Source organism: Botrytis porri, assembly GCF_014898465.1.
Source record: "Botrytis porri strain MUCL 3234 chromosome Unknown BPOR_001, whole genome shotgun sequence".
NCBI lineage: Eukaryota > Fungi > Ascomycota > Leotiomycetes > Helotiales > Sclerotiniaceae > Botrytis > Botrytis porri.
In genome coordinates, this window is record NW_024066075.1 from 220,620 (window position 1) to 243,189 (window position 22,570).

General features: G+C 43.2%; 7 protein-coding genes across 7 annotated transcripts; 4 read left to right on the forward strand and 3 right to left on the reverse strand.

Annotated features, from left to right (window-relative positions):
- Positions 1 to 4,248: 4,248 nt before the first annotated feature.
- On the reverse strand, positions 4,249 to 5,383 carry EAF01_000075 (uncharacterized protein; the record flags this gene model as incomplete). The annotated part of the gene is made up of 3 exons (XM_038908325.1): positions 5,336 to 5,383; positions 4,923 to 5,267; positions 4,249 to 4,797 (listed from the first exon to the last, which is right to left on the reverse strand). Exons 2-3 carry the CDS (start codon positions 5,004 to 5,006, stop codon positions 4,249 to 4,251), a joined length of 633 nt encoding a protein of 210 aa, XP_038775231.1. The 5' UTR covers positions 5,007 to 5,267; positions 5,336 to 5,383.
- Positions 5,384 to 6,636: 1,253 nt separating this feature from the next.
- Positions 6,637 to 8,647, forward strand: EAF01_000076 (uncharacterized protein; the record flags this gene model as incomplete). Its single annotated transcript, XM_038908326.1, has 6 exons — positions 6,637 to 6,679; positions 6,735 to 6,871; positions 6,934 to 8,189; positions 8,247 to 8,272; positions 8,336 to 8,503; positions 8,577 to 8,647. The coding sequence occupies 6 exons, from the start codon at positions 6,637 to 6,639 to the stop codon at positions 8,645 to 8,647; spliced, it is 1,701 nt and encodes a 566-aa protein (XP_038775232.1).
- Positions 8,648 to 11,396: 2,749 nt separating this feature from the next.
- EAF01_000077 (uncharacterized protein) lies at positions 11,397 to 11,846 on the forward strand (the record flags this gene model as incomplete). The annotated part of the gene is made up of 1 exon (XM_038908327.1): positions 11,397 to 11,846. One exon carries the CDS (start codon positions 11,397 to 11,399, stop codon positions 11,844 to 11,846), a length of 450 nt encoding a protein of 149 aa, XP_038775233.1.
- Positions 11,847 to 13,642: 1,796 nt separating this feature from the next.
- EAF01_000078 (uncharacterized protein) lies at positions 13,643 to 14,599 on the reverse strand (the record flags this gene model as incomplete). The annotated part of the gene is made up of 2 exons (XM_038908328.1): positions 13,643 to 14,115; positions 14,170 to 14,599. The coding sequence occupies 2 exons, from the start codon at positions 14,597 to 14,599 to the stop codon at positions 13,643 to 13,645; spliced, it is 903 nt and encodes a 300-aa protein (XP_038775234.1).
- Positions 14,600 to 16,616: 2,017 nt separating this feature from the next.
- Positions 16,617 to 18,215, reverse strand: EAF01_000079 (uncharacterized protein; the record flags this gene model as incomplete). The annotated part of the gene is made up of 1 exon (XM_038908329.1): positions 16,617 to 18,215. The coding sequence occupies one exon, from the start codon at positions 18,213 to 18,215 to the stop codon at positions 16,617 to 16,619; it is 1,599 nt and encodes a 532-aa protein (XP_038775235.1).
- Positions 18,216 to 19,392: 1,177 nt separating this feature from the next.
- EAF01_000080 (uncharacterized protein) lies at positions 19,393 to 20,059 on the forward strand (the record flags this gene model as incomplete). Its single annotated transcript, XM_038908330.1, has 2 exons — positions 19,393 to 19,469; positions 19,522 to 20,059. The coding sequence occupies 2 exons, from the start codon at positions 19,393 to 19,395 to the stop codon at positions 20,057 to 20,059; spliced, it is 615 nt and encodes a 204-aa protein (XP_038775236.1).
- Positions 20,060 to 20,994: 935 nt separating this feature from the next.
- On the forward strand, positions 20,995 to 22,257 carry EAF01_000081 (uncharacterized protein; the record flags this gene model as incomplete). Its single annotated transcript, XM_038908331.1, has 1 exon — positions 20,995 to 22,257. The coding sequence occupies one exon, from the start codon at positions 20,995 to 20,997 to the stop codon at positions 22,255 to 22,257; it is 1,263 nt and encodes a 420-aa protein (XP_038775237.1).
- Positions 22,258 to 22,570: the final 313 nt, after the last annotated feature.

Genomic DNA, 22,570 nt, shown 5'->3' on the forward strand with positions numbered 1-22,570 from the left:
GTCCGCCGGAATTCCGACTTTTGAAGATGGAAATAAGTTGGAGACGAGAGGGAAAAGCAGAATTGGTTAAAATGTTATATTTGAATATGAATAGAGATTTGGACTTGGATGAAGCCTGTAATCAGAATTTGTGTATCTGTGTATGCACCGAAGCTGAACCTTTCCCTTGCTTCTTAATAAAAAAAGCTTCCATGCTGTTGATCGCTAAATATACTCCTTCATCCCTTGCTTTTGCAAATACCCGAGATCCAGCTCTTTCCATATTTTTTCCCAGCCGTTGACGATACAAGAGAAGCAAAATTGACCAATAAAACGCCATCGGCGACAAATATATATCCCCAAAATCAAAATGAAACCCATTCCATAGCTTTTCCGAACACCCTGCTCAAAAAAGCTCGCCCAACAAAGAAGTATACCGAACCGCTGAAGTGCTATGTTGATGTCCGGAGTTTGTTTCGGAAGAAAATCGTCCAAAATCCTGCCGTGTGATGTGGGGGTATTGGTGCAAGGTCAAACGCGAAATAAAAGTGTCATCATGGTACGTGAAGTCGAACGTGAGATGTGGAAACTCCTAGAGATTCCTGAGCGACATCATTCATGAGCATAAAGGACAATGCCCAGGCACGACAATGTATCGTTCATGGGGCCCCTTTGCACATTGGCGTTCTTTGCTTCCGTCGATGGAAGTCGAGAAGTAGTGAGCTCCAGGATCGATACATGAAGTGTAGATGTAGTAGTTCCTTGTGTATTCGCACATGGTGCTGAAGAGAATGGTATATTTGGAAGATGGACTTGAGAATAGGTCAGTATGGCGAAAGGGGTTGGAGGGGTAGATAGTGTACATACTAGGTGGGGCTAGGGAGGAAGAGTGACGTGAGGTATAACTTCAATGAAGCTCGAGTTGAAATGCGAATGTGAAGTTGATATCGGACAAGTGCGAGTCAGGGAGAATCTCATACCTTTATATATCCACTGCCGAAACTTTATTGAGGCTGAAATATAATGAAAAGAATAGATGTGGATATATCACCTGAGCCTTCCCTGTAACACTGTTTGAAAAAGCAACAGAATGTAAACAGATATGAAGGCGTCACGGAAAGGTAATTAATGAGAAAAGTAAGGGAAAGTTCTAGCCACCAATATCAAAATGGTGTCTAAGCAGAGACAAATCGGTGACTGTGTTATATCTTGAGTACAACAGTGATATTGTAGCCCGTACACGATAGATAGATACAAACTCGAGAGTCAAGAGGTGAAAAAAAGAAGCGAATGATGATACAATATACCTACTATGAAGTTGCGGATGTGAACGGATGATATGCGCTGCCAGCGGGGAGGGCTCGGTATGCCATTTGAATCATAGCTTCAACACCCGTAACCCCTGATGGCATGGTGCGCCGTGTACCCAAACATCCACAGGCAAATAGAGATATATAACGAGCATATGTACCGGGCACCGGACAGATGAGCGTGGGCAAGGCTACTGCCTGGTATGTATCAAACGCAAGATTGGGACTCTGCACATACGATCCATAGCTCATGGGCATTGGGGGCTGTTGGAAATGTGGATCATGTGGGAGGATCCGATTTAAGAGACGTGGGAACTGGACAGGGGATGCCCGTGTGAGATATGGTTGTGTTTGTTAGATAAATTAACTGGTGCGGTGTTGTGCGAAGCATTTTGGGAACTTTTGAGTGAAGGTCGCAGCTTGAGAGATGTGTGTCCGTGACATGGCGTTGAAAAAAAAGCAGCGCAAGGTCCGTGATTTCTTGGATCTAATCCTCCTGGTGGTCCCATGTCAATAATCAATTCTCAATAACGATTTGATGTATGTACTAGATATAGTAGATATAGTAGATATAGTAGATATAGTAGATATAGTAGACATAGTAGATATAGTAGATATACTAGATATACTAGATATACTAGATGTACTAGATGTACTAGGTATGTGTATGGGGGCTTTGAACTTTGGGGGTGATGAACAGCAAAAGGCACATGGTACGAAAGAAACAAGTTCCTTTTCCGAGAGGCAATACATCGGCATACATCAATACCTAGATAGATTTGTGAGATCTTCCCATTATAGAAAGTCTTACAAGGACTGAAAGGGCTAGAGAGGCTTACGCATACAGATATCTTGTTCGACAAAAGCATCTAGCTAATACCTTCAATGCCTGAGAAAGAACATTGATAATGATCAAACATGGTAATGGGGTTGTTCATCTCCCACAAAGCTAGCTGGATGTCACTTTAGCCTCTCCTAGACGATTGTAAATCCTTTCGCAGTAGACACCCCTAGACATCTAGTACCGCTCCAAGTTTTACCCTACAAGGAATTACAAGGACATTGAAATCGGAGATTATTCAGAGAGGACGTCCTATCAGATTTTAGACTCAATCATTGTATTCTAGAAGTCGTCTGTACTGCACTAGATCTGAGCACGCATCCCTATCTTATCTCGCCAAAACCTCCTATTTGCGCATTCTCTCCCATGCTCTTCGATCACGATCGACTCGGATCTCACACATCATGCTACCTCCAAATCTCAAATCGATTTAATGAAGGCGATCCGAGATATTGAAGGGAAAAAGCAATTATTTTCTCAATGCACGCAAGTCTGTGCCCGATGGATCCTCTCTATTTCTCCCCCCGAGCCCCAAGGAACTCATCCACCCATCCCATGTAAACGGCTCGACGGCGATACAATTGCAAAAGTCTAAGGAGGGCTTGTGGAACCAGATTTCATACAAGGGGCCATGGGAAGATTGCTGCCTTGCTGCTACTAATTCCTCGGGACGTGATTTCTACGAATGCCACGGGAAGAAGTAAATGAAGGATAAGAAAATGTCCTCAAAATTGTCCACTTGTGATGATTCCCGAGGTTTTTTGAAGTGTAAAGATAGCAAGTGCCGAAACCAGCTCAAGGTCACATGCGACCATTTTGAATTCGACATACATAGGATACAGAGGAGGACATGAGAAAGACCCAAGGAGCTAAACAACCTCATCGGTGATACTTTTACTACCCGTCCTCACCTAGACACTGTGCGTTGCTTCATCTCACCGTTGGATTAAAAAAGAGGTCCAAGCTGAAACTACATCATGTTCCCTTAAATGGATTGATTTACAGGTCAAAGCGGATTCTCGTCTGATATGTGTAAGGAATTATGGATTCCGGGACAGCTGTCTCCCAGCACTACCAATACCAAGCTCGCACTCGGGAACCAGGGGACCTGACATGTCAATCTTACCCCAGTACGATCAAATTTTGCAATCATCGGGATTTCATCTACGTGGCACGAGGACTTTGACAGTTTAGAAAGGCGGGCATATCGGGTACTCCCCCGTCCATGATTAAGCAGTATGGGATGGATTTAGAGTATTCTTTAATTCACGGAATGTATCAGCATCAGCAGATTCCGAAAGCTCGTCGGAATATTCTCTTTACCAAAAACACACACGCCCCTCTCTCTCATCATCATCGTCTCACTCTTTCGGATTTTCTTCAAACGAGGACGGTACATTACCGTACATACTAAGGATGCTTCATGCAAGATCACCGAATCGAGCCTCCGAGGTCGTTTCCCCAGGTCTAGACTCGAGATTCATTTCAATCCCCGGGGATGAATATCCTCACCATGTTCCTGGTCATTTCGGCAAAGAAGCCGTTCGAACGACTGATATTATGGACCCGCCGGTCTGGTTGAAGAAATCTAATCCCAGCATTGCAAGGTGGAACGAACTTCCGGGTTTGAAGTGAGAACATTGAAAGTGCCCAACTTATCATGTATTATGTAAATCTCGATGTCGATGTCGATGTCCATGTCCATGTCCGTGTCGGGAAGGGCGGATAGGGGATTCCGAAAGCGATAGGACATTTATCTAGAGGATCTCGAAATATCCCTATCCGTGATCATGTTTCGAGAACCTTGAAGGGACGATCATTCTTTCTTTTACGAATTGACATGAGCATTATTAATGTATTTAGCTTCTGGAAGCATGAAAATGATGTATTATGTGTGGAAAACTAGAAGTAAACTAACTCGGCAGCCTTCTTCTTATCCCTGAAAAGCCCCAGTTGTCTCCCGGGAAGCAAGTGCTTTGGTCTCAGGTACCAATTATTTAATAAAACCACCGCATTATGCTCCACAAACCTAGATTCAACCTCGTATGTCCACGTATCATGATTGCAGGATCAGAAGCAATCCCGCCCACACCCCTTTGTCATATGCTGTGTAATCTCTTACAACAAACCAACTATGACTGCCAATCCACCAAGCAAGCCAGCTCCAGCACCAATCTCATTTTGAAGTCCTGCGTTCTTTGTGGCAGAAGCTGAGGCAGAAGCTGAGGCAGAAGTCGAGGATCCAGTTGCTGTTTTTGACGAACTTGAGCCCGTCCCCGAAGCTGTAGCTGAACCTGTGGTTGAACCTGAAGTTGAACCTGAAGTTGAACCTGAAGTTGAACCTGAAGTTGAACCTGAAGTTGAACCTGAAGTTGAGCCTGAAGTTGTGGTGGCTGTCGCTCCAGTCGCACTGCTTGCTGCGCTGGACGAGGTCGAGCTAGCGGACGATACGCACGAGACCACCGATGGTAAATTGGTTACGCCTGAAGTTCTGCATAGATTCTGAGCAAAAGCAACTGCAGTCTGCTCATCCTGGGCATCACAAGCGTCGGCCAAACAACACGCGATGCCACTCAAAAAAGAAGAGCTTGAGCAAATGCAGGCGATGTCGAGGCTGGCGCAACCAGCGATTTGAGAGCCCGTCGTGTACTGGGTAACGCACGATTGCTACATGGAATATTGATATCAGCAATCTGGCTTCGTGAGGCACAACATATCGACACACGGCTGAACCAGAGATAAGGGCGATTGGTATAACGATGGGAAGGGAAGAAAAGCTTATTCAAACTCACTGCACAGGTTGGGAGTCCATTCTGTGCCGCGGTGAAACCTGCGAGCACTGTGGTGATGGCAATCACGATAGAATTAGTCTTCATATTTTCGAAGAGGTACGACGATAGATGGTTCAATTGGTGAGTTGTTGAATTGACGAGTTGGTTTGGCAAAATGAGAGTAAATTAGGACCGACTGGATGGAAAGATGGATGATTCAAGAAAACTTTGAGATTCACTGGCTTTCTCAGAGGGGAGGTCGCATCCATGTTTAAATAGAATCAAGCCATACCTACAGAGTACAACGTGTGCAAGCCACCACCATATCTTTTCGCGATTGGTTGGCTGGCACGAATTGCAGTTCGTCTGGGAGGTTGGGAACCAATATTAGCATCGGCACTGGCCCCTGCTAATTAAACCTTTTTGTATCTTACAACAAACTCAAAATGACCATCACGGCTGTGGAATCCACGAGCTAAGTTCTCAATGTTGAATGAATGGAAAAATTCAGGAAGAAAATGACATTACAGTTGACGTTTTAATTACGGATATCTCCTGGCTATAGGTTCGTATTTTTTTTTATACGACCCTAAAGTTTATATAAAGTTTGAGCAAAGTATAAGTAGCTATCTAACAAGATAAGAGTCATAAGACGGTAATGGCAAGACATGGATGAGTGAGCTCTACTTATTATATCAATACTCAATACTGCCTTGTCCGTATTAAATAGCTACCTACTTACCCACTAGGTGAAAAGATGGTAGGTAGTCTTTTCTATACATGTTCAGTATTGAGTCCATGCAACAGACTAGTAGGTAAATCATTCAGTTGATAGGTCTCATTCTGAATGGACCCTTGAACAAGAACTCTCTACTCCGTACCTAGGTAATCTAGGGGGGCAGATTCCATCAAAATGAGAAACCTCACCATACAGATGATCGAATGCAAACTAAACCAACTGTACCCCCCTTACAGTTGCACCTGAGTTCTTCGAGACAGCAGTCAGTGTCGGTTCAAATAGTTATTTTAGCCAAGTTCCATAAATATTGACGATATTAACTGTGTAATTTTTTCAGGGTTAATTTATTAATTAACTCTATTTTATTACCTACCCCCACCTACCCACCTACCCACCTACCCATCTACCCATCTACCCATCTACCCATCTACCTACCTATCCATCTATCCATCTCTCTCTCAGTGGAGGCAGTTTTCCTCTTGCTTTTCTTTCTGGTCCTTTGTCCACCGGAATACCTGCAAAGTAATTTCGGTGCTTAGCAATACCCAGGTAGGGATGCCAACCTCATGTTCAAGGTTCCCCGCAAGCATTCTCGAACCACTCTGACCTTTTTTTTGGCTGATCATAATATTAATTTATCTTAAGCTTTCTCAAGGCTCCTTAAAGATTAATTATCAAATAAACTCATTAGCCGATAACCATTTTAGCCACAGCACAAGCCCCACAGCACAAGCCCCACAGCACTAGCCGCAAACATCTCCAGCCCGCTCCCATGAACCCCCAACAATAAGTCATCCTCGTTTCACCGTTTCACCAATCGCATTTCCAATTCCAGCCTTGTCCGTAAGCACAATTCAAGTGCACAGGAATGGATACCAAATCATTGCGAGAGTAGGACGGACGGAAGGTTATTCTGTCACTCAATCCAACCAGTACAATCCAATTCGCAGCTGGAATTCCATTCATGAACAACAGAAGCTTCCTTCTCTATCAAAGATGGGGATGTTTATTCTAGAGGATAGCATGGAACATGTTCCTGGTAGGGCTCCTTGCTTTTTTGGATCGGAAACTTACTTGTTACTGATGGTTCCAAGGCACCACTCGATATTTTGACGACCCCGAAAGACCCCAACTTGCAAGTGCTGCATCTGCCGGCCTGAAGTGTGATACATCGGGTCCCGTTCCTATCATTCTCGTCCCGCAACCTAGCGATGACCCCAGGGATCCATTGGTATAGTCTTCTATCCAGCACGGGAAGACAGGTCTCTTACTGATTCCTTCAATGGTATTTAGAATTGGCCATTATGGAAGCGCGATGTTATCCTCCTTGTCCTCTCAGTCATTTCGATATTCGCTACCTGTCTGGGTCCTATCCTAGCTGCGAACACCTTAACTCTGTCATTACATTTCGAGCTACCATTTACAGAGATTGCGATTTTGACGGGGTACTATCTTATGGGTGTGGGTGCCATTGGGATCTTCTACATACCTTCGGCTAGAATATGGGGCAAGAGACATCAATTCCTTCTTGGGACGGTTATCTTGATTTTCTCAAGTGCTTGGGGAGGTGCTTCCAAATCTTATGCAAGTCTAGTTTGGGCAAGGATATTCCAAGGGATAGGAACAGCTCCCTTCGAAGCCTTGGTCAACGCGACCGTTGGCGACATATATTTCGTTCATGAGCGTGGTAAACGTATGGCTTTGACTAACCTTGCGGTGTTTGGTGGTTGCTTCTTTACACCTATTTTGGTTGGTAAAATTACCCACACAATTGGTTGGCCATGGTCGTTCTACTTTGTCGCTATCTTCGTTGGAGTTTGTCTACCACTTGTGATTTTTTTCGTTCCCGAGACCGCATATGTACGGCCTCTTCATTTGAATACTGATCTAGCATCTTCCGACGAGATTGAGCGAATTATATTGAAACCAGGTCATGAATTGGAACAAGTACTCCGGGGACCCAATACAACAGAAACCACCGTCACAGCAAATAGTAATGGTAGTCTATCCCCACATGATAAACCTAGAACGCACATTTCATATGGTAAAGGTAAATCGAATTACAGGAGCACTCTCATGCCATTTAGTGGTCGCTACTCTGATGAAAGTTTTTGGAAACTTTGCTTGCGCCCATTCCCTCTATTCTTTCAACCAGCAATCTTTTGGGCCTGTCTTATTCAAGGAGCTCTTATTGGCTGGACAGTATTCATTGGAATCATTCTCGCGGCAATCTTCCTTGGTCCGCCTCTTTTCTGGGATGAAGTCAAAACTGGCTATGCCTATACGGGTGCGTTCGTCGGCGCCATTCTTGGCTTCATTGTTGCGGGTGTTCTTTCTGATTGGAGTGCCAAATACATGACGAGAAAGAACCACGGCATATACGAGCCAGAATTCAGAATCCTGTTGGTAATTCCACAGTTTATTTTTGGGTGCGCCGGGCTTTATGGTTTTGGGATTACGGCAAATAGACCGGTGGATTTTGGCTGGTTTTGGCCGATTTTCTTCTTCGGATTGGAGGTTATGGGAATGGTAATTGGAGCTGTGGCTAGGTGAGTTTGTTCTACCGTGTTTGGGATTTTGGAGAATAGGTTAACTAACATGTTTAGTTCTCTTTATATTGTTGATGCACACAGTTCGTTCCCTTGTTCTACTTACCCTTCCCTGCCTAATATACATGATTTTTGACAATGAATAGGGGACATCGCTATCGAAGCATTTACCTGCCTCTTGATATTTAAGAACTTTTTCAGTTTTGGCCTCACATGGAGTGGATACGAGTGGCTTGTTAAGAATGGCGTCTATGATACTTTTATGATCATTTCAAGTATTCAGGTTGGCATTTGTTTGCTAAGTGTTCCAATGTGTAAGTTATATTTGGTTCTTCAACACTAACATAAAACATGACTTTCTCGAAAATTTACTAATAATTATTCTAGATATATTCGGAAAGCGGAATCGGGCGTTCTTTCACAAGCATGATATCCTTGGACTTTTGGGTTTAAGGTGAACAATACGAGGTTTAATATCCCGATCTGTAAGATTAGAGAAAATTAATGTCTTTGATGTTGAATTTTGTTTCAAGTTGCTGATGAATATCTGACAACTTGGGTAAATGATGAATTTTAACAACTCTTTGCATGCCACATTTTGCTCATGCTTTGATGGTTATGTGGAGGGGAGCGTAAATTTCCTTCCTGATCTGCCCATATCAAGGTGTCCTATTGGAAAGATTGAAATTAGTAGGAAATGCATTCGTGCCGTCAGTTCTTAAATACATATCTAGCGTGTCTGACACATTTATCTTCTTACACTTCTACGCTCAATGTTGATTCTTTATATCATACACAGAGGTCTCCAGTGAGAGTCAATTTCCACAGACAAGGGTCTGGTTCATTCGAATACACATGTCTTAAATGGCAGTCTCTTTATGTGATAAATTATTTCACTATGAACCTCTGATATCTCATTGCCAACATCGAATCTAGACATTGAAAGAAGTCTTACTACTTTCATTTGGGTATTACGTTCTCGATTCTTCTGTGGGTTTCAGTTCTTCTGCTTGTAGGGTCTAAATCCGCGATGGCATGCTTAATTAGCTGAAGGATGAACCGGGAAATATCAAAACCTTCGACAGACATAAAGTTCTCCTTTTAATAGGGGCTGGTTGTAAAAATCCTAATATAGGATATTGGAGTACCAATTGTGTGTTGCGTGAATAAGAACAGCTTCACCATGATATATGTCAGGCCACAGGTAGATTTTATCTCTTAAGATTCATATCATTCTCCACCCCAATTTCCGCGAGACAGCCTCAACCTAGAAGTCCTATACTAGGCCACGATTATCTTAATTGTTGGCCGCTGGAGGAGGTATGTGCTCATACGAAATGTGGAAACGGTCGACAAAGCCTCTGAGACGCATCAAGATCAATGCCGTCCGCAATCTATGCCTAATACTATCAAGTTCCACCACGCGATTCTGATTCAATTGTACCAGAGGTTGTCTAACTTCCTGTCCACGAAGTTGCCAACCGACCCCAACCCATCTAAGTGCGATGTTGTTGATATTACTAGGAATGTAGTGGCTCTGAATTGTGGAAAGGATCGAAATCACCAAATCTACATTGTCGCCGTCTGTCGGGAATAGGCAGGTCTGAAACCAGATTCCTGGTGGCTCTTCGTGAGCTCCTACAGCTGTTTGAAGATGACTGGGCCCTATCTGTTGGAATGCAACTGGTACTTCATCCATGGTAAAATTATGCGCACTTTCTTTTGGGAAATTGTAGCCTTCGATTACTACCGTTAGGTCTGGGAGTCTGTTTCTTTATACAAAAATCTACTCATGTCATGGCGGCTGTTCAGTGGAAAAGGATTAAGAGAATGATTGTAAAAAGAACCCATGGAATTGCCACGAAGTGTGATAATGAGGGGTAGAATTCATCTTTATCGTGACTATTCCTAATAGGATATATCAGGAGTTCCTACTGTAGTCATACTGGACGTTGGATATCTGAATAGATTGCGGATGAGCCCCCTGTGACTGCGTGTCAACTAAATCTCGAACCTGTGATTTTTGTTTGTGCTGGTGCATTCTAGATCTCATGCTTGTATGTTAGTTATGGAACAGGAAGAGACTATCATCTGCTACCACATGGGCTCCGCGGTCCACGAGATGTTTTTACAAACATTCTTGCATTTGCCTAGGTATACAAAGGTCTAGAATCACTCAGTTCGGAATGTATCAGAAATTTGAATGGAAACCGAGACTCTGCTAGTCACCACTAATCAACAATCTTCAATAGCCGGTGTATGAGATTTCCATGATGACTAAAATAACGATCAAATTCACACCAGTGAAAAATCCTTCCCTGCCTTCAACCGAAGAATCTCAAGAATCATGGGATACACAGTGCGAGTTGCCATTCGTCTACCCAGATGACGGACCAGCCAAACTCCTATGGAATTTCGTCACCCAACTGATTGAAGAAAAACATCATTGCAGTGCGGCGCACGTCGTGATTCACAGTATTGCAGTCGCGTTCTCGGTGGGTCGAGGAGGGATGGAAGAGTGTCGGTTTGTTGAGCCGGTGGCGTTGGGATGGAAGGTGAAGGAGTTGGGGGGTGGGGCGTCGATAGTGGAGGTGCTGCATGTGGTTTATGGGATTCTTGGATCTTGAGGTTTGGTGAAGGCGTGGGCAGAGTGAGGATGGGAGTGATGGGATGATAGACAAGCTTTCTAGAATGTTTCTGCGCTATTCTGCTTGGTGGGACTATCTCTGTTTGGTTTGTGTACGGAGGCTTGGCATCTTATTGTGGTTTATTGCTATACTTTGCTTGGTATCAATCTTCTTTAGATCATATAGTAAGGTTGAAGGTTTCCTTCTGCATCTGAGATTAATTTCAATAAGAAGGTTTTGTTGAGTCGTATATAGTATGTCCTCACTAATTGTGGAGAATTTATCCATCATTCATCGTCTCTTAGCGTAAAGCAAATGAAGTGGTAGAAAATGCGAGATATTCCTTGAAGCCAGGGTTGAAAGACGTAGAAACCGATGGGATTTTCCAAACAACGATTGATATCGAAATTTTGCTCTGCTCTTCATCTCCTCAACATGGATGAGTTCTTTAACCCCTCTCGCTAATCACTTGACCACTTGTATATAAATGTGCTCTCCATCTCCAAAAGTTTCAACATCATACACAGATCAGATCTACAGTCTTGAAGCCAAAAAACCCACACATGGTCAAACTTTCAACATGTCTATGGTCGTCGTCCGCTTCACCCGACTCCCCACACCCCCCCTCACAATCAACTCCAGCAATGCCCACGACTACACCCCCTGGTACGAAGCCCTGCAGACTAAGTACCATTCCTCCGCCACGGAAGCATGGAGCGCTCTCTCCAGCAACATCGTCTCTGCCATCCACAACCACTACCGCCACTACCAGTACTGGAACTACAAGATCTGCAAGATGGAGATCCTGTGGAAGTTGGGGCGTGGTCAGAATGCCCCTCAGATACTCTATGAGTATGCGGTGAATGATGAGTATTTGGAATTGCACGAGGGACAGCATGAGAGGATTGTGGCGGCGTTGGCGTTGCAGAATAGGGCGAGTGGGGATTTTATGGCGGTGGAGTATATGGCGGGGTCGTCGAGTCAGGGGCAGGTGGGGTTGGTGTCGTTTATGGAGTTGGAGAAGGTTTGAGGGGAGGGTTGGTGAGGTGCGGAGGTTCGAGGAGGGGGGGGAGATTGGTTAATAGGAAAGTAGAGAGATTTTGGGATGAATAGGAATACAAGATACATTGTGGATACGCGGCGCAAGGAATGGGAGAGGGAAATGGTACTGCGGCTCCTGGATATATCACCAATCACTTGACGATAGCGAAATGATCTAGGGAAATAGGAATGTCTTGATCCTTATGAAAGCTGAACGATATGACCATTGTTTCTTTTGCATTGATATTTTCTGAGCAAGCGAAAGTTCTTTGAAGAGATTCTTTTGTGGTGGGGGGCAATATATTCATAGTACTTTCCTTATTGAGTAAGTATATCGTTGAATGGATTGTGATTTCATGGTTGATGTGTTTCATATAATGAGCTGCATGAATAAATTGATCGTGATATATAAATCTTTGCTATGATTGAGTATTTGGGTTAATGATAATAGCGATGTATTCTTTATTACGAAGCAGCAAACAGATTATTTTTAAAAGAAGAGTTCGATGTTGAGAGTAAACTCACTCCCAAGTTTGCTGCATTTTGAAAGAACTACCAGTGGGTGTACGGACTGACGGGACACTACAAAAATTGACTTGTGAACATCTCTTAATGAATTAATTCATATATCTTAAGAACTAATAGTCGGCTCTTATAAGCAGCCTCCTAGTTCCTAGTCAGGGCAAGTGGTTGTCCCCGTTCAAATTTTTATAGTATTTGAAAACAAATTATATTGTTGAATTCAGCGAAATCATAGCAATTCAATAATAATGAATTCATAATTTTATATTAGAAATTGAATAAGTTACCTACCAAAACATATAAGGGGACAACCGCTTTCCCCGACTAGGAACTAGGAGGCCGCTTATAAGAGCCGACTATTATTACAATTGTTAATTCGAATTGAAACAATCAAATGGTGAAATCTCATATCAAACAATTAAACATTGGATTTGTTAAAAATTTCGAAAGTTGGGAAGTGGTTTGTACGACAATGACAATTGCAGACGCGCTCGGAAATACTTTAGCTTTGCTCCATGGACTTTCTTTAATTCTTGTGGACGAAATTTCCAGTCGTTTGCTTTTGCTTCCAAGTTTTGGTCACTTCGATTCTTAACTGCATCAATACACACAAAAGCTTTTTTGATTTCGGGCCCACAAGTACTCGCCCCTCCATATCTAAGGTCTTTGGACCTAGTTTAGCTGTCCAGATACATAGTGAGAGTTCATATTATTCCACCGTCACATGAACCACCATAAAATGACTCGAACGTAGAAGAAAGAAACGCACAAAAAGCCATATATACGAAGTAAGCCTGGTAGCATTCTCCTGAATCCTAACCCAGACTGACAATCGAACGGCCATCCAATTTTCATCTGACAGAAGCTCACCTATTTATAATCTCCCAGATTCATACTGGCAGGAAGTCTATTTCGTCCCTTGCATGAGAATCAGAGGGAAATCTTTGTTCATATTATAGAGCAATAGATCACATAAACACACATGTTCACGAATCTGTTCAGTAGCTATTCTGAACCGAATTGTATCTCGTGGAGATCTACATCACACTCGTGAATTTTTGTGCCTTTCTTTTACTTTGCATTCACGGACAATGACTCGGCTTAGAGGACAATGTTGAAAAGGAAAACCAAACTTGTGCTGATAAATTCATGTTATACTTCCTATCTACACAAACGAACTTAGCAATAACCGCCCAAAACACCACAACCCATTGCTGAAATGCTGTCTCATCAAGTCCCCACATTGATATCATTTTTGACTTCTTAGAAAGCCATTTCCTTCTTAATCTCCGCAATCGCCAAACCAGGATTCAATCCCTTCGGACATGTCCTCGAGCAGTTGAGAATGGTGTGACATCTGTACAAACTCATGCTGTTATCCAAAGCTGCCTTACGTTCCTCCTTCTTCTGGTCACGGGAATCCGCAAGCCATCTGTAACTTTGCAATAAGATAGCTGGTCCCAAGTACTCCTCACTGTTCCACCAGTAGGATGGGCAAGATGTCGAGCAGCATGCGCAGAGAATACATTCGTACAGACCATCAAGCTTCTTACGATCCTCCTTGGATTGTAGGTATTCCTTTCCTTCTGGTGCTGGGTCGGTGTGTTGAAGATATGGCTTAATGGACTTGTATTGCTTGTAGAATTGTGTCAAATCTGGAACAATATCCTTGACTACATAGGTGTGGGGTAGTGGGTAAATCTTTGTTTCGTGCTTAGCATCTCTTGGAATGCGGCCTATAATAAATGGTCAGCAACTGTGTTTCAATATCAAACGGTCGAGTAACATACACAAACAAGCCAATGTGTTTACTCCATCAATGTTCATTGCACAACTACCGCAGATACCTTCTCTGCAGGATCTTCTGAATGTAAGAGTAGGGTCGACCTCATTCTTGATTCTAATAAGCGCATCCAACATCATAGGTCCAGTCTTGTTGAGATCCAAAGTATAAGATTGCATGCGGGGCTTGCTGGTTGGCTCATCAGGGTTCCATCTGTAAATGTTGAATGTCTTGATCAAAGACTCAGAGTCGGCAGCGGGTTCCTTGACAGTGGAAGTCTTCGAAGCAGATTCCACCGGACGAGAAGGAGAAACGGTAGGACTTGGAGGTGCTGCACTGTCGACTGATGCCATAGTTCGCATCTGTGTTCTGAAAGCTGGTCTTGCTGCGGCGAATATCGCGCGTGCACTGCGGGCACTTGTGCGGAGAGAGGCCATTGTGGAGGAGTGGAGTTGAAATATCAGAATCAATTGGATAAGGTGAATAGGTTCGAAAGGTAGTTGAGTATTATTACGATGTTGTATGTATCGATGGTAAGATAGAGAGAGAGCCCTTGTTTGAAATGTCAAAGGATCAAGACAAACTTCCAAACAAAGTTGTCAATTGCATTTAAGAAGTTGTGGAGAAGGCGAAACTGCTCTTGAACCGAAATACCGACCAAAGTCGCTTACCTCACCTGATTAACCAATCAGAGATTGTTTTATTCAAATCAAGAAGCGGAAAAAAGCGGGTGAGGTTATTCCCGTAAACTTGTTAGCCGGGTCCCGACCAATTATTGGCATTTGGATTCAATTACCTAGGTAAATTTACTACAGTCCTCGAGTTTATCTTTAATATATACCGAGTTTGAGCTGTAATTGCTTCTTTTTATGGTCATGTTCGACTTTTATAATATTTATATAAACCAAACCCATATAAGACCACTTATACACATCAAAATCATCATCACATTAACATTACATGAACCGTTTGGAAGCCGACGTCGTGCGTACTAGGTATGTGACTTCTACTCAGGCATGTAGAGCGGCTGCAAGCAGATCCCAGCGCGGCTACAACTGAGAGCCTGCAGAGTGTTCAATGTCATGTGATCTGGGATCAATGGAGCATATCATTGGTTGTCCAATGCTTCAATTGGGTCCGGAAGTATCGTATTCGGAAAATGTATTAAAGAGCAATGGCAATACACTCTCACTCTATGACGTTTAGACTACTTAGGTAATGCTATAATGCTACATTTCTCACACTCAAAAGCCGTGGTCAGGCATAATAAGGCACAACACAACTTTTAATTCTTGCCACTTGCTAAACTTGAGATCCGATCCATTAGATCTAGCTTCTTGTGCTTGTGTATTGATCGAAGCTAGCAAATCGAGTAACCATTCTGAGCCATTTTCACCACAGCATCCACCTTTCTTTCCTCGGCAGTACCGGGAAATCTCTACTGGGCACATACACACATCGATAGACACTGATGTGGAATTATCTGTTCAGTGATGGATTGGCTTGATGGCATAAGTAGACACGTCCTCTATCAATTGCCCAGAGCGTGGTGGAGTTTGAAAACATCTGTGCAAGTGAGCTTGGGGAGTTGTTCACATGTCTCAACTGCTTTGGCAAAACATCAAGTGATGAATTCATACATGCTATTGGCAATGAGAAATAGATGCAACTAATCGCGCATTTCGCTGGAAATGACATCTCGAGTCTATGTACGTCCAAAGCATGCCATTATCTCGCCTGTTATTTGAGTACACTCGAATTCAGGATCTAGAAATTCACCTTTTTCCAGCAAGATGAATACTAAGTAGTATCATTGCTCCAATGTTCTTACACAGCTGGTATGATGAGGTTTCAACAGTCTTAGTCAGGTAGGCTTTATGCAATGCCAAGTCTCATGAGCGCTGGCAATTGATCGCTTGTTTGGCTTCAAATTGATACAAGTACAACAACCCTTCACAGTCTCGCCTCACTCATGTTTAGAGCATCATTGCTAGCATGGGATTTGGAATCTAGCCAGTCTTCAACATGTCTTCAAACGTATCTTTCCTTTGCTGACTGCGTCTGCAACACATCTGCCATTTCTTCAGAGAGGTGTGAGGCCTCACAAATTCTTGGAACATGCTATTTTTATGGTAGTATGACAGGGGGGACAATGGAGACCGTCATAAATGGCGACATACTTGAAAGAATCGATTCATGTTGCCTTTACTCCACGATAATATCAGGAGCAAAGATTTGGGGGATCTCCAACGGTAAATGGTTTAAACTCCGTAACATTCTGATAAAGGAAGGTGTGGCTGGAAAAGTTATTTTGGCACGTAGCAGGTATCGTTATCGTTCAGAGGGACAGGGCATGACGTTGTAAGTCAACTACCCCACTTTCCGACCACCCCCTGTTTCCGACCACCTAAAAAATTCATATTATCTACACTTAAAACTTTAATAACTCAATAACTATTGAACTTCAATGAAATCGCCTGTAGAATCACTTTCTATAGCACTAGAGCTATCATCTACCTCATCTTCACGATCTCCAGCTTCAATTTGTGTACGCCTTATAGCTCTAATCCCTGCGAACTTCGAATTTGGAGATACCACAACCTTTCGCCTTTTTCTAGGTAATGCTTCATCTAATTGATATTCTAGCTTTCTAATCTTATTCTCTGCCTCTAAGAGTTCATAATCCTTAGCATCGAATCCTTTTATAATCTTGCGAAATAGTAATCTTCGTGTTGGCAAATCGATCTCCTTCTCTTGAATCATTATATCTCTATATTTTCTGATATCGGCTCCTTTTTGAGGGGTTTTCCATTGAATAAACGATGAATATATATTCCATTGAAGAATAGGATCATCATCAGATTCAGGATTAAGTGATAAAACCTCTCTATTGCTATTTTCAAGCAAAAGTCGACTCATAAGAGGTTTAGCCATATTTTTGGGCCAAAGACCACTAGCTTGCCACCCAGACTTGATATTTTGAATAGTTAAACCTTCTATTCTAGCCTTCTGATAGCAAGAAAGGAAATTGCGCTTTCCAATTGGTGAGGAATCGGATAATAGACTTAATTTATTAAGTTCGATTCGATATGCACTTTTTAGGGGTGAGAACACAGATAAATCGAGTGGTTGTAGTACGTGTGACGTATGTGGTGGGAGAAGTAAGAGATATACGTTGTTATTAAAGCATTCTAACATAAATGCTGTAGTTTCATGGCTTCCGTGTCCGTCCAAAATGAGGAGTCTTGAATTTTCCGGCTGAATAGGGGTAGTTTGAGGGATATAGATCTTTTTCAGCCATTCTAAAGCTGTAGCATCTGTAGTCCATCCATTTTCTGTAGCGGTAAAGTTCCAACCCTTGAATAGAGTCAAATCTGTTGGAAACCATTGTTGTTGAACTGATTTTCCCTTATATATTACAAGGGGAGTAATGCTTTTTCCATTGGCTGAAATGCATTCTATAAAAGAGGTCCAAATTCGAGATCCAGGTTGCTTTTTTTGAATAAATCTTCGATCAGTGCTTCCTACTACTAGTCCATTAAGACCCTGACCCTCCATTATACCTGCTTCATCCATATTCCATCTGTTGGCCGGCTTAATAGCCTTGATTTCAGGGATTGCGAGGTTCCGGAACCACTTCTTAATAATATCAGATGTAGCACCTGAAACTCGTGCAGAATCGATTTGATGTTGCTTCTTAGTTCCAATATTAGGATGCCTTCGAAAAAAGCTATGTATCCATTTCTTTCCAAGTGAGGGATCCTCCCCTCGTACAATAAGGAGGTGCTCTGCCATCTCTCTGATTTGACGATGTGTAGGGCTAGTACCAAGAGCTTCCTGTACTAATATCCATTCTGCTAGTCGATTCTCCTGAATTGGAGATAACTTTTGAAGTATTTGGGCGCCTTTTTGATGCGAAACTCCACCATATATTCGATCGTGAAGTGTGGTACGTGGAACACCATAATCCAAGCTAGCTCTTCGTATGCTTGCTCCATTTGTAATCGCTCTAAGAGCCTCTGCGATATCTTCTTCGGTATATCTATTCTTCATATCACAATTATAATAATATCAAAATTTCAAATCAATTGATTAAAGCATTGTTGAGTTATTCAAAGTATAAATTTTATAATTACTCAAAGCGGTGTGGTTTTTGAGGTGGTCGAAAAGAGGGGGTGGTCGGAAAGTGGGGTAGTTGACTTAGCATCACGGGCCTTAACTGCCCCTCTCAGCCCTGATACTATGATGGACAGCAATCGACGTACGTAAAATCTATGACAAAATCTTTTAGAAGAGGCAATCTCCGCTGAACATAGGGAATGTATGGCTGCAACTATCTTGCTTCCTCTGAAAAAGTGTTTAAGGTTAATCATCCTTGGTGTGCCAATGCTCAATCTGTGCCTGGGTTCGCTGATCTCCAGTTGAGAGCAAGCATTGTTTCAAGTTTCAAAGTCACGCTTTGGATTTTCTCGACCCCTCGAATAACACTGTATTTGAGTCTAGATCAAGATACCCATTAGACTTTACTAAGGATCTGAGATAAATTTTATCTGCACATGGCAAGCACGGAAGTGGCTTTACCCCAGCAAAGTATAATTACCCCGATACCGAAATGTAAGTCTGACATTCTGACACAAGCTCAATCTCGAAATACTCGTCAATCTGACCAGGGACCCATTTCAAGAAACAATGCGCAGCCCATGAGCTGGTCTTGGCCCAATTTCGTGTCAGCTGACGTTACATCTACGTCCAAAAGGAAAGACTTAGCACAAGAAGCGAACCTAATTTTTCCAGGTATGTCATCCTCATCCTGCGAAATCACACCCAGTAAAATCCGAGAGTGTCAAATCTGCATCAACAGCATGCGAAACGTGTCGAGGAAGCTACTCTATCGTAAAAATTATGTTTTGCAGGATCATGTCTTCCGTTATTTTAAGAGTGCACAATTTTGCTCACTCCCCCCCATACACTGAGCTACTAAGCCGAGCATGTATGGAAATTAGTTCGTAAGATCCTATTTGGCTGATTTTCTGCAAGTGCTTCATTGTACATCGTATCTCTATATATTCTCGAGGTTCTTCACCCGAAGATGTTTTTCTTGGATCGTCAAATTTCTCCACTTCTAGTTTTCAGTATTTCAAAAGCTTTTTAGCTTATCGTCATTCCTTATTTTCGGGCTTAGTCCTACCCACATTCCTTTTTGTTTCAAAAACATACATATTTTTGCAAAATGCATTACTCCTTTGCTTTGTCAGCTTTCGCTGCACTCACCTCAACGGCATCTGCTGCGCTTACCATCAACAACTGGTCAGTATGCTTACTTTCAATATGATTCAAATCATTACTGACGTGCGTCAAGGTGTTCTACAGATGTGTACATCTACAAGTCAAACAATGGAGGCTGCAATGTCGGTACTAATGGAGCTTGTTCCACTGCTTCCAATGCTAGCCCTTGGATCATCAAAGCAGGCAAGGGATCTAGCAGCACCCTTACCCTTCCATGGGACACTGATGGACACGGAACATCAATCAAAATCGCCAAGACATCCAACTGGAAAACCACCCCTTCAGTTCTTCAATTCGAATATGCCTGGACAACTGGCCAATACTCTTCCCTTTACTGGGATCTCAGTGATTTGGACGGCTCCGGAGCTGGGCTGGTTGGAACTCCTTTCATGAATGATAACGTGAAAATTACCCCATCTGGTACTGGTAGCGGATCAGGAACTTGCGTCAAGCTCAAGTGCCCTGCAGGTGCTCTATGCAAGGATGCGTACAACACCCCCGATCAAACTGCCACCCGTTCCTGCCCATTAAAAACAGGAACCATGTGGTTGGATCTGTGTGAGCCAACCGGGGGCTTCAATTCTAGGAGAGAAATTAGCTTTGAGGCTTAGACGTTGTTGACGATGGAGCGAAAACTTAGGGATTGCATGATCTCGCTTATGGTCGTGCTTTGGATAGGAGAAAACCTGCCTGGTTGCTGGAGTTTCCTTCTCATATGTTTATGTATCCGTGAGGGGACGAGAGGAGCACAGTACGATTGTATGATAAATATGCTGGTGGCTAATTTATCTCATATGTTTCATGTATAACTAAATTTAAGTACCATGGGGGCGTTGAAGGAGCAAGGCAAATGATACCCTTTTCTTTGCTTTGAATTTATACATTCTATAACTAGCATCCCTGAACCAAATTAGAACACAAGCTATTGGATTTCGTGAAGATGTTGCAGCGATATTGTCACTGGAGGAAACATCACGTCTCAGTTTCGATTTGTCTTTCATCGATCCTAAAATACGACACTCATATCATTCCCCTGTGGCGGAGTGCAGAGGTGTCAGACGAACCCTGGTTTGAGATTTTGAGACAATGCAATTTTCTTATTTTAACAGAGCCTCCGTACATTGTAAATATATTTTATGTTACCACTGCAGACTTGGCTTTTGAATATCTTCTGAGTTTCGACTGACCACAATTTCTTGACGCTCGAGTAAGTTATCTTGGAGGATGGAAAATCGCGGATAAGGTTTTAAGCGACCACTCGTTGTGATTGGCTGCTTCAGACATCAGATTCTCCACACACTACATCTCCCCGAGTTTCAATGCCGATGTTCTCTTCCCCAGGAAACATATTAATCAATGAATGAGGTAAGTTTTGCTGTAAGTTACTTTCTATTGTTATTTCCTTCTATTCATATTCTCTTCTTCTATTAATACAGTATTTCACATACTGGTCGTGTATAATTGACACAGGAAATCATTCAATTGACACCAAATCCTCAAAACTTAACTACCCCTCCATCCCCATCTCCCCAATCCACACCCCAATATGTCCACCGGACCTCTTCGCAGAGGTCTCTCGCAGATCCTCAAAAAAGACCCCTCAGACATCGTCATCCTCTCTTCCCTCCGCACCCCCATCACCCGTTCCTACAAAGGCCAGCTCTCGTCCGCCTACCCTGAACAACTCCTCCATAGCGTTCTCAAAGCCACACTCTCCGCCAATCCCTCTCTGGACCCCTCTCTCATCGACGATGTATGCATCGGGGTTGTTCTCTCCGAGCTCGGGGGCTCGAAAGCCGGTCGTATGGCTATGAACCACGCGGGCTACGATACGCGCACTTCATTCTACACCACCAACCGCGCGTGCAGTTCGGGCTTGCAGGCGATTACCAACATTGCGAATTCGATTGCGACGGGCGGGATTAATATTGGTGTGGGAGGCGGAATGGAAAGTATGACGAGGAATTATGGGTCGAAAGCTATACCGGTGGATTTGTGGCCGCAGCTGAAAGATGCGGAGAGAGATACGAAGGATTGTATCATGCCAATGGGTCTCACGAGCGAGAACGTAGCGAGTAGATATGGAGTTGGTAGAGAAGAACAGGATAAGCTGGCGGTGGAGAGTCATCGTCGGGCGGCGGAGGCACAGGAGAAGGGATGGTTTGATGAGGAAATCGTGCCGGTTACGACGATGTGGCAGGAGACTGGGAAGGGAGGCGTGAAAGTGGGAGAACCGAGGGAAGTAACGGTTACGAAAGATGATGGGATTAGAAAAGGTGCTACGTTGGAGAGTATGCAGAAGTTGAAGCCGGCGTTCAAGGAAGATGGTGCTTCGACTGCGGGTAACTCGTCGCAGATTTCGGATGGTGCAGCTGCTACGTTGATGATGCGTCGGAGCACGGCTACCTCGCTTGGATTGTCTTCTTCCATTATCGGTAAATGGGCTGGCACGGCAATAGCGGGATGTCGTCCGGATGAGATGGGAATTGGCCCTGCGCTTGCAATTCCAAAGTTGATGGAGCAAGCTGGCATTCAGAAGGAAGAGGTCAATGTGTGGGAGATCAATGAGGCGTTTGCTAGTCAAGCCATCTATTGTGTGAGGGAATTGGGATTGATGGGTGCATATGAGAAAGGTGACGTGAATCCAAAGGGAGGAGCTATTGCATTGGGTCATCCATTGGGTGCTACTGGAGCAAGAATGGTGGCAGGTTTGTTGGCAGAGTTGAAGAGAAGAGATCAACAGGTGGGTGTTGTCAGTATGTGCATTGGTACCGGAATGGGAATGGCAGGAATGTTTGTTAGGGAATAAGTAACATATGGAAGGAAACCAAAAAGAATCTGTATCAATTATTGGCTTGCATGAGTTGCACATAATAGGTACTTGGCACATTAAACTCTGATAAATAACTTTCATTGAATTGCAATTCCTTGTTTAGGGTCTGGCTAAAATAATGTGAAACCTAACAATACTTTTTAATGTCCGAATTCGAATTTGCAAATCGAATGAGCTCCAGCTCAAGAATCATGCATGTATTGATGACCATCTTTATTAATATCTCCAAATACGAACCGCCTTATCTTCTCCACCACTGCTAACTTCCTCAAGAATCATGCATGTATTG